The sequence below is a fragment of the Hypomesus transpacificus genome, chromosome 19, assembly GCF_021917145.1.
Source record: "Hypomesus transpacificus isolate Combined female chromosome 19, fHypTra1, whole genome shotgun sequence".
NCBI classification, from domain to species: domain Eukaryota; kingdom Metazoa; phylum Chordata; class Actinopteri; order Osmeriformes; family Osmeridae; genus Hypomesus; species Hypomesus transpacificus.
The window spans coordinates 6349321-6362826 of NC_061078.1; the positions used below are offsets into that span (position 1 = coordinate 6349321).

The 13506-nt window shown below is 45.1% G+C and overlaps 1 protein-coding gene across 1 annotated transcript in view; it reads right to left on the reverse strand.

Annotated features, from left to right (window-relative positions):
* The window catches only part of ntrk3b (neurotrophic tyrosine kinase, receptor, type 3b), an 83799-nt gene that overhangs the window by 34901 nt on the left and 35392 nt on the right, over nucleotides 1-13506 (reverse strand). The window contains exons 4-10 of the mRNA XM_047042843.1: nucleotides 13201-13269; nucleotides 8224-8378; nucleotides 7909-8051; nucleotides 7568-7709; nucleotides 4210-4515; nucleotides 2768-2823; nucleotides 2391-2493 (exon numbers count right to left, since the gene is read on the reverse strand). Of these exons, the coding sequence (XP_046898799.1) occupies nucleotides 2391-2493; nucleotides 2768-2823; nucleotides 4210-4515; nucleotides 7568-7709; nucleotides 7909-8051; nucleotides 8224-8378; nucleotides 13201-13269 (974 nt within the window). The remainder of the gene's footprint in view (nucleotides 1-2390; nucleotides 2494-2767; nucleotides 2824-4209; nucleotides 4516-7567; nucleotides 7710-7908; nucleotides 8052-8223; nucleotides 8379-13200; nucleotides 13270-13506) is intronic.

A 13506-nucleotide genomic window follows, 5' to 3' on the forward strand; every position in this document is an offset into this window, starting at 1 on the left:
CCCCCTCCGAGAAAGGATGGTACATCCCAGAGGGGTTTTATCAACCTGTCAATCAAAATGTCAGAGAAGAAACATGGACGCCCACAGACAGACAGAAGAGAGAGCATGAGGCCATGCATTTGGATTCAGTTGCATTTAACGGAGTGGATGGGAGCAGAATCCTCTGTGGCAAACAGCTAACTCTACCTCTAGAAATATATTTATCTTTCTCTTCTTTTTCTTTTTTGCTCTATGAAAGATGAGCAACCAACAATCATTATTGATCCCCGGACATAAACCCTCTTACGAAATAGCCCGCTAAAAGTGTGGAAGAAAAGAGGAGGCATGAATGTTTTCACAGAGCTAAATGGACAAGGCATTGAAAAACAGGTCACAGGTCAGACTTTGCCCCTCATCAAAATCAGCCTTTCTTTAGAAAGCTTGTAATTGCTGAGAGAGAGAGAGAGAGAGAGAGAGAGAGAGAGAGAGAGAGAGAGAGAGAGAGAGAGAGAGAGAGAGAGAGAGAGAGAGAGAGAGAGAAAAAGGAGAGAGAGAGAGAGAAAAGGAGAGAGAGAGAAAAGAAGAGAGAGAAAAGGAGAGCGAGAGAATGAGAGAATGAGAGAAAGAGGCTGAGTAAGAAGGAATGGCTGAGTAAGAATAAAAAAGTGAATACAAAATAAAGAAAGAGAGGACAAGAGCAGTGGGCCTCACTACATGGCAGTGGGGCCTGAAAGGCGAGTAAATCAACTGAATGTAGTAGGACACGCCACGGTGCTGCCTCTAATCGCAATCCCAGGCCCCCTTAAAGAAAAAAAACATCAGGATTTTATTGGATGCCCAAGAATAGTTGGTGATCAAACTACAACAGCCAAAGAGCCGCAGTGATTTAGTGGAGTGAAAATCCAATATGCTTCATCCAAGGAAATGACTTCTTTAGGCTTCCAGCTGATTTTCAAAGAGGGGTTGGGGGTGGGAGATGGCAGTGGAGTTGGAAGGAAAAATATAGGACAAATCAGTCTCCTGTGTTGGCTCTGCGCCGTGAAAGAGGCCACACTGGCATTTCTGTGAGTCTATTCTTCTGTATACAATTTCCGCCACTCACAGTAACGGACAATAAGAAGATGCTTCACTTAAAGTAAATTGGCTCACCTTCTCCTGCTCTCGCAAGTGGAGGTCAGTGCAAACAAGAAGAAGAGGGTACAGAGACCCAATGTGTTACAAGTAATGACAGGTCTTGTTGGAAAACACACTCTTTGGTATGTGACAGTCGTGACAATATGTTGGAAAAAGCTCTCACCTTTTGAACTAGAAAATCACCTTTCTCTATATTTCTCCCAATTACCGGTCTGGAGTGTTAGCTTTGCAACAGACATTAGCATGTTTGTGTGTTTTGCGGCCATCAGAAAAACGACATGCAATACAGTGCACAGGAAAGCTCATCAACTCCGCTCCCAAAATGTAAATGAATTACACAGCGCATCGTTCATCAGAAGAGACTTTGGGGTGAAGCAATAATTGCCACCCATAAATGATTATGCCACAGGAATTCTTTATTGAGGTGACAAACCATTTATAATCCCAGTAAGCAGCTAATTACAGGGGTGGGGAGTGGGCTAACACTATACTAGGCTAACAAAATGCAATTGAATAACTTAGAGAGCGTTAAAGAGCCTACTATCAAAATGTACTCTGAGAAAACTAACAGAAAGCCAACTGGGACCTCTCCTCTAAATTGCCGTAGATAGGAGATGAACACAGCAAACAAAAACATCTAACATCTGGTTAAACTGAGTCAAAATCAGAGATTAGAATCTCAATCCCTTGCTGCAAGAGATCCGCCTATTTATGTCTGTAAAACCTCTAAACAAAGCAGCTGCCAATGCACACGGCGTGCAGACGTTGGGGACCCAACAGTATCAACATTGGTGATAAGAACTGCTGCACAGGCTCCCTCCGCAGAGCGCCTTCCAAATCTGAGGCCCCCAGCTGCTTCACTCCCACACCCATGACTCAGACGCATAATGCTCTTCACCAGGGCCCGTCTGGGCCCCCGGCTCCCTTCTACACTATGCCAAAGCCCCAAGATAAGCAGAACCTGGATCTGGCCCAAAATCAAAGCTTGCCCCGTGCACAAAAGCCGTGTTCATTCCGTTGAATTCCTCAGCATGATAGACAGACATGAAACTAATTAATTCAGGATCCCATCTGTGATAGCCCAATGCAGCCCACATTATCAGGACCAATGGCTGGTGTATTTCGGGGGTTTGTTTCGGTGGGGGATGTGGAAGGGGGGGTAGGGGGTAGGAGAGACCTGGCCAGAGGGCATGAATTATATCAGGTGATGCAATTGTCGGAAAGACCCAGACAAAGCCCAGTCCTGTATGAACAGCTGTACATCTGTGCCGACTCACCTTTCATTCCAAACTTGGAGCGGCGGCCATATTTGTTGATGAGGACGAACAGAACGATGAGCAGCACACAAGCAAAGCCGGCCAGGCCCACTGCAATGGACACCTGTGGAGGAAAGCAGAGGAGGTGTTGCTACTGTTTTAGCTACGATAGCTACAAATCTATCTGTCTATGTACGATGGCTGTACTAGCCGGCAAAGTATGTCTGGATGAAACAGAGAATCTGAATCCTCATGAGTTGAAAAGAGAATGTAAGTATTTTTTGAGAGATTAAACTATTGCTTGATCTCAGCTTTCCTATTGCCACTGTAACTGTTGTGAGGTATTATATATTTTCATCAACATCGTTAGGGACACTAAGATTTCCTTTTGAACTCACGCCAAAAGTATCCTCTTCTGGTCTGTTAGACTCATTGTCCGATGGCGTGGGGGCAACTGCAACACAGACAACCCAATGTTAGAGAACTCACAGGAGACTAAAATCCAATTTCTTCAACATTACCCCACAAATCTCTTCAGCTATAAGTCTTTCTTAAAAGTCTATAGAGATATGCTTGATGGTCCAAGAGAGTCCTTTGAATAGAATATCTCTTTAAAACAGGGGCATTTTGCACTGATAGCTCTGAAAAACAGGGACATTAAAAGGACAACCCAGAGCAAGTGCACTGAAGACAGACACACAACCATGAAATTGTCCCCCTCTCTTTCTCTCTCGGGCTGATGGGGGAATTTCAAGTCTGAAGGGCTGGAAAGTGGGAGATCAGAGAGTAATTGTGGCCAAATTAATGGGCCCATGGTAGACTAACTGCTACTGGCACAGCCGTGGAGTACAGTGGAGCAAAAGTGTGTGTGTGTGTACTGCCCTCCCTCACTCACTCGCTCCAACCTTCCCTCCCTCTCTCCCTCCCTCCCCTAGCACTGTAATAATTAGAAGTGCCTTGCCTCTCCAGCACTTTCATTGAACTCCACAATCCCCATGCTCTACTGTTATGACAGTAGCTGTCTTTGGCTTTCACCACCTTCCCTGTGTAGCAAAGTCCAACCTTTTCTCCCTCCTTCTCCATCCCAGGGGTGCACGTGTGTGAGGGTGTTTGGGTTTGTGGGGTTGAGAATCTGTGTTCGTGTATGTGTGTGTGAGGGTGTTTGGGTTTGTGGCGGTGAGAAACTGTGTGTGTAAGTGTGTGTATGTGTGTATGTGTGTATGTGTGTGTGTGAGGAAGGGGCCCTATGAGAGCAGATCTATCTGGTTGTCCTCTAGCTAATGTGGGCAGGGTAGAGCAGAGCGGAACCGCGCTGGGTGGATCCATGGGGCCCCGGTGTCCTCAACCACAGCTCAGCCCTGCCCTCCTGCCATCCCACTTCATTTAAACCCAGACGTTTCCAATCCGTCAATGTCCACCCGCATATTCAGACTTCATAATCCATGGCAGATTGTAATGGATGGCCTCATATGTAGTGGTAGGGGAGGGCGGAGATGAAGGTCAGAGATTATGCTGTCTACTTTGTTTAAGCTCCTAAATGTGTGGGTTGGGACATGTTAGGCTCGTCATGACACTGCTTACCAGGGACAGAGGACGTCACCTGGTATTTCAGGGTATTGGAGAAATGGAAGGTTGTTTTGGTCAAAGGAAAAACTCATATGAAACTCTGATAATGGAATCATTGCTACAGTGTGTTTATCATGGACTATGCGATGGATTTCTTATCCTTGATAGTAGACCCCAGCCTGAGATAAGCCAAAGGAGAAAGACATTGATATTGAGGATAACCACCAAGATGAAGGTGTGGGACTGACTGGAGCCAAAGCAGGAAGGCACTGACCATTTTCTTCAAACGGAGGGGCCGTCAGGAAGTGTCCGTAGACTGTCTTGGTCACGGTGCCAAGGGCGTTACTGGCCTCCAGTGTGTAGTTGCCGTTGTCATAGTGAGTGGGGTTCCTGAAGGTTAGGCATCCCTCCAGGTAGTCCTGGTAGAACTCCATCTCCGTGCGGATATAGGCATTCTGGAGGATCTCCTTCTGCTTGTGGTACCAGCGCAGCGTTGGGTGGGGGTAGCCCCGCACCGTGAACTCTATACACGTGTCATGGCGACGCTCTGGCTCCGCCAGTTTCAGGATGGTTGGTTGAACTGTGACAGGGGAAAAGGAAACTGTGAGACTCTGGGACATCATGGTGCCGCTATCAGTTTGACGACTCTTCTTGCATAGGAACACATACAGCATACAGAATAATAATTATTCACAACTTTGGGTCGGTACGCATGCATAGCTAAACTCAAAAGGGTGCTAACACGTCAACAATTCATCAACTTAGTATTACCAGATGCATTTAATCAACTATTTTTGCAAACACTGTGTGTGTTTGATGAGTCATACTTGCAGCTGCAGCAGGGCAGAGCATTAGTTGGATCTACTGACAAGAGGCAGGTAATATCCCTGTGGTCCAGGTATCTATATTCCTCCCCCCCACCCCCCCCCCCCCCCCCCCCCCCCCCCCCAGCCCACCCCTAAAAACAAGATTAATGGGAAATGCAGTGTGGTGCCATTTGTTTGTTTGCGTCTGTAACAGATTTTAATAAAGCTTTTAGTCTTTGGATTTCCTGGAGCTGTTGTTCCCGCTTTCCTTCTGTGTGGAGACGAGTGAAGGAGTTCTGATGATAAATCTTCCCAGTAGAAACAGCAAGGCACTCAGCCGCCAAAACAGATGACGCGCGTGTGTGTGAGCAGTGTGAGTGTGTAAGAGGGGGTAAAACAGCACGAGAAACAGAGAGAGAGAAAGAGAGAGGAAAAAAACGAGCGATTGAGTGTGTGTGTGGGTGTGTGTGTGTGTGTGTGTGTGTGTATGGTCTTGCGTGTGCATGTGTTTGTGTGTCACATCAGCATGCTGCAGCACCCTTCCCCTGCCCTGCCTGCTCTCTCATCTCCAGCATGCCTGTCATTGAGTGAGCCCTGCAGCTGCCCGAGGCAAGCCCGGTCTGCAATGCAGTCCCTCTGAGACGGAGACAGGGAGGGGACAGAGAGCAGGGAGGGCGACTGATGGTGTGTATTTGAGCATATCTGCGTGTGCGAGCGTGTGTCTGCATACATCTCAATGTGTCTCTCTCGGAGAGTTTGGGCATGTGAGTACGTGGGTGTGTGTGTGTGCATGGGTCTCAATGTGTCTCTCTCTGAGAGTTTGCGTGTGTGTGTGTCTGAAGGCGTTAGGAACTGAGGAAAGAGAGCGTGAGAAACACGGAGGGAGGGGGAATCACTGAGGGGAAAAGAAGAAGCAGAGGACGATCAGGGAGCTCAGTGCCCCCCCCCCCCCCTCCTCCTCCCCTACCCCCCACCTACTCTGCTTTACTGATGGACACGTAGGGACAGATCCATTTTCTCCTCAATGTGCCGCTGTCATCACATCATCTCCCCGGGTCTCAGTCGATACAATAAGTCATTATATCCCTCCATGTTGGACAACAGCAACACTGTGTCCTGGTAATGTCAACATGAAGATGACGGGCTTTGATAAACCCCACGTCTTTGATGAGAGCCGACATGCCATACAAGCATACAGTACTTCTAGAATGTTATCTAATGCTAACACATATCTTCTTTTCAAAGCGAATGAGGTTCCAACAAGTTGATGCTAGAATGTAGGCTGCAGGCGACAATGGGTTGCGATCTGCTCTGTTGTACAAAATAACAAGTCACACTGTTGAGCTGTCGAGTCCTTTCCCTGTGGAGTCCAGTATTCTAACCAGCACTGCATTTCATAGAGGTACGCCTGCTAACTCTCCACAACACACCAATAATAAAAAGCAAGTTGACTTCAAAGAAAAAACCTGCATGAAATGTGAATGTGAAATAAATAAAAAATGATAACGATTCCGGGACCTCCACTGTTCTCTTGGTGAGGAGAGAAACGTTGTGCGCTTTTGGTAGAGGACAAAGTAGTGATCTATTGAAAACAGGAAGAACAGTGCTGTGAAGCTTGCATAGTGGATAATTGCAGACTTGCTAAACTTGCTAATTCTGACGACTGTCACACACGACGGAAGCCAGACTCATTTCTCTGTAAGTCATCCTCCATCCTCAGAACAGTAGAAAACCTATTTTATGACATTTCCTGAGACAATAGGCAGTTGCAGAGGAGGAGATGTAATTACCACAAAAGCATGTGGTGTAAAATTGATAAATTAATCTGCAGCACCAGGAAAAGAGATTAACAAAAGCCACGAAGAAGTGTGAAGCGTACACTGGCAGAGAGGTACAACTGGTGAATATCTATACATTTTGGTGTGTGGGCAAACGTCAATCTTATATAATGACGTAACAACAGAATACTCTCTAGTAAGTCATTATCTGATCAGAACTCTCCACAATAGGTTGAATAATTGCACTCTCTCACAATATGCACCTGTTAAATAGTATAAATATTTGGTTTTGAGTCAAATCCTGAAGACAAAGGCCCTCTGATCAGAGCTGGCTTTTCATAAAGGTTGACACGTAAGGCTGTGAGACATGCAGTATTTATGTGAACATGTTTCCTGATGGTGATCTAATTATTCATTTCATTACAGTGATAGCTGTTTCTCTTTTTTCCCCACCTATTTCCACTTTCATATCTGCGGTGTGCGGTTTCACACAGGCTAGAGGGTGTAGTGTTGCTAATTGGCGACATCAATTTCACTCCATTTAGAACCATGCAACACCTCATTGCATTCTAAATGTACCTGCAGAAATAGACGGTTTCACCTGATAATGGATGGATTTTCTCTTTATTGAGAGAGCAGGGCTGTAAATTATTCTCTGCACTTGTCAGTGACATTAATAATATATAAATATGTATTTCAAATCCTGATCATTCACTAACAATACATCAAAACAAAGTAATACATGTATATCATTGGATGCGTCATAAAAGATGCATACAACTTTGCAACAAACCTTGCACCCTACAACAGAGGCACACACAGCCATCCTTTGAAGTCGACAATACATCCGTTTTCCTTCTGCCTTCTTATTTGCTCATTACGTAAATAACATCCCTGATTGGGCCTCAGACACCTGGCAGTTTAGCTCAGTTGCGAAGCGGAGAGTAAGGAAGCAGGAAAGAAATCTCAGTCCCTGTATTTAAATAACCCCATTCACTTCAAACATGCTGGATATAACACAGATAAGATAAGACAAACCAGAACCTACACTGAACATTGAGCTGGATGGAAGAGTTGGTCATCCCCACCACGTTCTCAGCGATGCAGGTCAGCTGGAAGAAGTTGTCGTCACGGCTGACGTTGACCAGTGTCAGGTTGATAGAGTGGATGTTGGGCCAGTATACATTGGACTGCAGGAACAGAGCGTGAGGGAGGAGAGAGAGAGAGAGAGAGAGAGAGAGAGAGAGAGAGAGAGAGAGAGAGAGAGAGAGAGAGAGAGAGAGAGAGAGAGAGAGAGAGAAAAGGAGAGTGGGAGAGTGGGAGAGTTTAAACCAGACTTTGGACAACAGAGGAAGGAGGAGGAGACAGACAATGGTTGGTCAGACTCACCAGATGTGTGTTGATGGAGTGTAGACCACCAACAGTCCAGTCCACCTCTGGGAGGGGGGCTCCTGATCCATTGCAGCTTACTGTCACATTGTCCCCCTCCATCACTGTCAGGTTAGAGTGGCTCACACTGATCTCAGGCAGGTCTGGAGAGGAAGAACACACACGCACACAAACAGATACACACACACACACAAATCAAGACATAGCTGGCATCCACGGACACTCACGGACATGCAAACAGTAACACACAAACACACAGTGAGTGACACTTGTAACCCGTCACCCCGAGAACATGGGTGAGGCATGTACACCTACCACAGTTGCCAATGTACATGTGGCGGAGCTCGATCTTGGAGGCTCCGTTCCTGCAGTACAGCTGCTGGGTGTGCAGCCCTGCCTCCCCCCTCTGCTGCCACAGCTGGATCCAGCGGATGTCACAGCCGCACTCAAACACCACGCCATCCAGCCTCCTGCAGAACGCCAGGACAAACAACAACAACATCAGCAACAGCAACGGCAATCAGCCCCCATGAATACCAAACAACATAGTAGGTGGTTCAGATCAATCAGGCTGGCACAGTGAGGCCCATTTGAAGGGAGTTTTGAGCTTTTGTGTGGAAAGAGGAATGATTACGCTTGAATCGAGGGAAGGTCACTGAGAGATATGTGATTGGGTGATCAATCCTGGGTGTGTTTCAGTGTAAGGCTTGTGTCATTCTATTTATGTACGTGTTGCTTGAGAGGGTATGTTGTATAATAAAGAGACGCATTATTCAACATTCCAGGAGTCAGTGTTTTACATATGCTAATGTATCTTCACCGATTGGCCGGTTTTATCAAGATGAATGACCATCCGAACGTCCTTGATAAGGGTCAACCTTACATCGCTGGTAATCATAAATTATGCATCATATCCACGGTTCTCTATAAAGTAATTTGATTGAAATATTTCACAGGTGGATTACAATTAGGTAGTCAGGTTCTTCTATCATATTCAAAACAAGCTGTGACACATTTTCATCATGCTAATGGTTAAAAAAACTGGGTCAAAAGCAGTTCATGCCCAAACCACAACGCCTTTCAATAGCCAGTAACAGGTGACGCTCATCGCTTATTAAATTGCAAATAAATTAATCAGCATGGGTTGTAAACCAGTAATTATTTCCCCTCTGTTCCCATGATACAGTGCCAGAGTGGCAGCCATGTATTCTTCCTGTATAATGAGTCTGGGCCGTGCGAACCGGGGTCCCTAAACTGGGCTGCAGGGTTCTCAGGGAGAAGGTTTTCATTAAACACTCGACTAGCAACAACTCATCTGAGACTGGCTCAGTCTTCACCGGGGCCTGCATGGCCAATCACTCCCCCCGCCCTGTAATTATCATCATTAATATAACCACTGGCTCCATACGCAGGCTTTTATTCATCTGTGAGGAGTTAACACAGACAGATATGCAAATATGCTGGGTTGGCGGGAGCGCTGGTGAGACTGGACGAAAGAATCCAAGTGGAAAAAGTGAAATTTTCTGTTCTCAACATACAGTTTAACATGCAATTAGATGATTAGTTGCTTGTTTTGGGGGAATGCACACTATTTCTTAATATGCCAAGAGTATCAGCAGCAGCAATGGCTTAAATGTGAACCATTTGCAGGAACCGTAAACATTGTTACATGACCCACAAAACAGAGCTTGCAGCGGGATTTTCCTTGAAGCTAACAATCGGCTACGGCATTCAAGAAGGCCTAATGATCAACAACAGATGCTGGTTGACTGAAAAATCACACACAGGTGCCTGTGCAGAACTGAACTGGCATCCGTACAACAATAGGATATAGAGTAGGTTGTTACTCATGGGCTTTGATCTCAGCTTGAATAGTCTTCAATATCCCTTTTACCATGCATAAAATTATATTAGCTTTTAAATCCTGCTCATTTCCTAAATCCCCCCCCCCCCCCCCCCACACACACACACACATACTCCTATTTTACCCACATTTAACACAGGCAACATCGATTTTGTGTTTGGTATTTTGGTTTCTGATACTTGTTTTACTCTCACTCTCTCTCTGTCTTTCTAGCTCTCTCTGTTTCTCTCTCTCTATTTCTCTCTCTCTAAATCTCTCTATTTCTAGCTGTGTCATTACTTCTGCCTTGTTCCAGGTACTCAACTTGTCAGTTTTTCAGTGTCACTTTTATTGGGTCCAGATGCTGGGTGGTTGGTGAGTGGAGGTGGAGGCCATGCATTTAAGGTGCTAGAGAGATAATGTAGCTGTCAAGTAGGCAGCCTGCCAGCCCGTTGCCACAGATTGCCTGCAGACAGTCCCATTCAAATAGCTCTTACCAGCAAAACAGGGCTCAATGTACAGTCGTTGTAAGAGCTTTCACGTGAGCGGTGGAACTGTTCCCCAGATTCAAGATTGCCTCCTATTACTTTCCAATGATAGATAAGGCCTACCATTTCCGATGTCTCAGAGTCTAATGTCTGCTCTCTGGAGAATGTTATCAGGATAATGGACAATGTTTTCAGGTTAATGTGTTCAGCAATACAAAAACAAATAGTGTGTCCTTCAGTCAATCAGAGCTCCGGCTTCCTCTGTTATGTTTTCCCTATTCAGTGTAGCAAACACCTGGGTTAGCCAGACTCCCAGGGGCTCTCACAGTGGCTAGCTTTCTTAAATAACTATGGCATAATTTGGCTGGGGAAACCAGACCTTACTTGGCTTATCCACAACACCACCTGCACCGCAATCATTAGACATTTAAGAAATGGGAGGCAGGTCAGATGAGTATTTAGGAAGTAAGAGTCAAACAAAGTTGCAGCTTATGAGGAACTTTTTTTCCTTCTCCTGAGTAGTTAATCTTGGGCTCTACAGCCACCTTGGTGTTTTCAGATGTGTGAAGTACATTAACAAGACTCCAAGACTGCAGGTGCATATTAACAAACTTTAATTATCTCACCTCGTCTATCTCTTATTGGCTGCTCAGGTGGCCCCTGGGCTCCCTATAGAAATCCTTCTAATCCATGACAAGACCCATCAAAAGCCTGGCAAGTTTTATCTTTCCATTTTAGTCAAACGGAAATCCCTTTCATGGAGAGACGCATAAATGTTTGGATTTGTGGAGCCCTCTGCTTCATGGAGAGAGTAGGATTAAAGTAAAGTCAACATAATAAAAGGATTGAGGATGCACACTGCCTCTGGCAAACGGGTTTAGTTGCAAACAGAAAAAGAAAAAACCTTATATATAAGTGATAGGAGGTGGGGGGTAGTGAATGAGCTTGCTTGACAGTGGATGTGCTACTCAAGCATCTCCAATCATAGTACCCTTGGAGCAACCACAGCATATTTAGCATTAAGCAACCCTTCACCCTGATACAATTCACAGGCTTACGATGGGTCAGCATGTGTAGCAGGTCTGTAAACTCTCCTCCATTGGCTGAAGGGCACAGACTGACAAAAAGCAACATGAACTAGATTATGAGCTTGACTTCATTGTGGAAAACTCAAAGCCTTGTTAGGCCTCTTTCAACAGAACTACAAAGAACCTCAGGTGACTGAGGACATGTTATATCTGTCAGAAAAAAATGAAGAAACTGTCGTATTGACACTCAACTGGCTTTGACAATTAGCTCTTGATAACTAAAGTTGGATTTTAGCGGATGTATATGAGACTAGAGTAAGGCAGATGCTTTCGTCTGAATCTCATGATTCTCTTCTTTTGTTTTTCCCTAACGTGTCTTGAACAGTATTCAGGAATAATGTCATTCACTGCAAACAAACAGCTCTCATACACTTACAATTGATAGGCCTAAATCATGTTTTGCAAAGTACTTTAAAATCATGTTTCAAGAACAATCTCCACCTTAAATATTTGAGACCAAATAAGACCAAAAGGCCAAGCCTTCTCCTCATGGTGGGAAACAACTATTATTTCAGATGATTTAATGTGTCTGTTTATATATAAATTGGATGTGGTTTGACGTGCTGGGACACATTATTCAAATAATTGCAGACTAAACATTCACACCACCTGGTAGATGTGCTTACTGTAATGTGGAGTGATTGACTTGCAGTGTTAATACACTTATATTAGAATGATCATTGCAGTAATGTGCCAATGTCTCCATTGGATCCAGTGATTCATTTCCTTTTAGCTCAGCTTGATTCCACATGGCTTCTTTCTTATGTAGCTCAGTGCCATGCCTCTGTGATCGTGTTGACACCAAATCACGCCCCTTATACCAAAACCCAAGCCTCAATCTCCTATTCTTGTAGAATATCAGATATGAAATGTTAAGTTGACCGGCAAATCCCCTGGCGTCCTTTGTCCTCCATGTGGAACGACAAAGAAAAAACTGGGAAACATCTAGACTGTAATTCATCGAGAGGGAGGCATGGAGAGGAGAGAGGAAGGCGGGGGGAAGAGGGGGGGGGGGGGGGTGAGGTAGCAAAGGGCATTGTGCAATGTGCACAGGCACAAATATTCACCTAGGAAGTCCAATAGTCTGTTGGAGACAGTGTGACATTACCGTATGACCGGGCTTTCTTTTCTCACGTCCTTATCTATACAGCAGGACTACCACGTTAGCATTATCACACCCAGTAGTCTCCCCCCCTACCCCCACTCACCCCATCTTTCTCCTCAAAGGATGCCCTGCTTCTACCTCTGGAAATAGCACAATAAGGAGGGCTGCTTTAAATAGGCCTTCCCCCTACACCCCCCATGTGACCACACCCTACAGCATGGTGTCATCAGGCTGGTGTAGAGGCAGCGTTGGGCCGAGCAGGGAGGATCCTGCCCCTCCACATGACAGGGCAGGTCCGCTGATGGACAGGGCTTTTATAATGATGTGCAAATTACAATGCCGGTCTAGACTGAAATGTTCTCCTCGGTGGTGAAAGAGCAAACTCATTTTATAAACACACTGATTGCTCAAATATTCATGACAAACAAGAAAATGAGGTCAGACTCTCCCTCCTGCAAAACCATTACGTTTCCTGTGCGTGTCTTAATTAAGTCGGGTGTAAATGACTTTGAAGATCAATGTGCCACGACACCGCAGTTAAGTTGAGGCTGAGCCACCTTCCATTTTTTTTTTTATCCTCCATCTCAAAAAAAATAAGAGGTTTTGCACAACCCAGACAAGAATTATAATAGCATTTACTAAAAGCGATTATTGTTTGGGCAGAATTGTGTGTGAGAATAATGCTGATTGCTGATGCTGATCTAATCTAAACCATAACCTTTTTGTTTATCTTGGCACGAGGCAGATGAAATAAAAGAGCAAACTTACAGCTCAGATAGTTGTAGGTTCTGAAACAGCTGCCATGACAGCGTGGTCAGGGGGTTCTTTGCCAGGTTTCTGCAGATAAAGAGAGAGAGAGAGAAAGGTAAAAAAGAGTGAATGTTAACCACAGGCAAGTAAGGACAGACCTGAATGGAAATAGGGCAAGAAACTGCAAACGGCTATCGACAAACCAGAGGAAACAGGATCAGCTACTGGAATCGTGCGGTTCAGGCAACTCAATAAAACAAACTTGGCCATTTTCAAGTCAACAAATTCAATTGACTTAAGTAAACCCCCAGGGGAGTGTAAAAG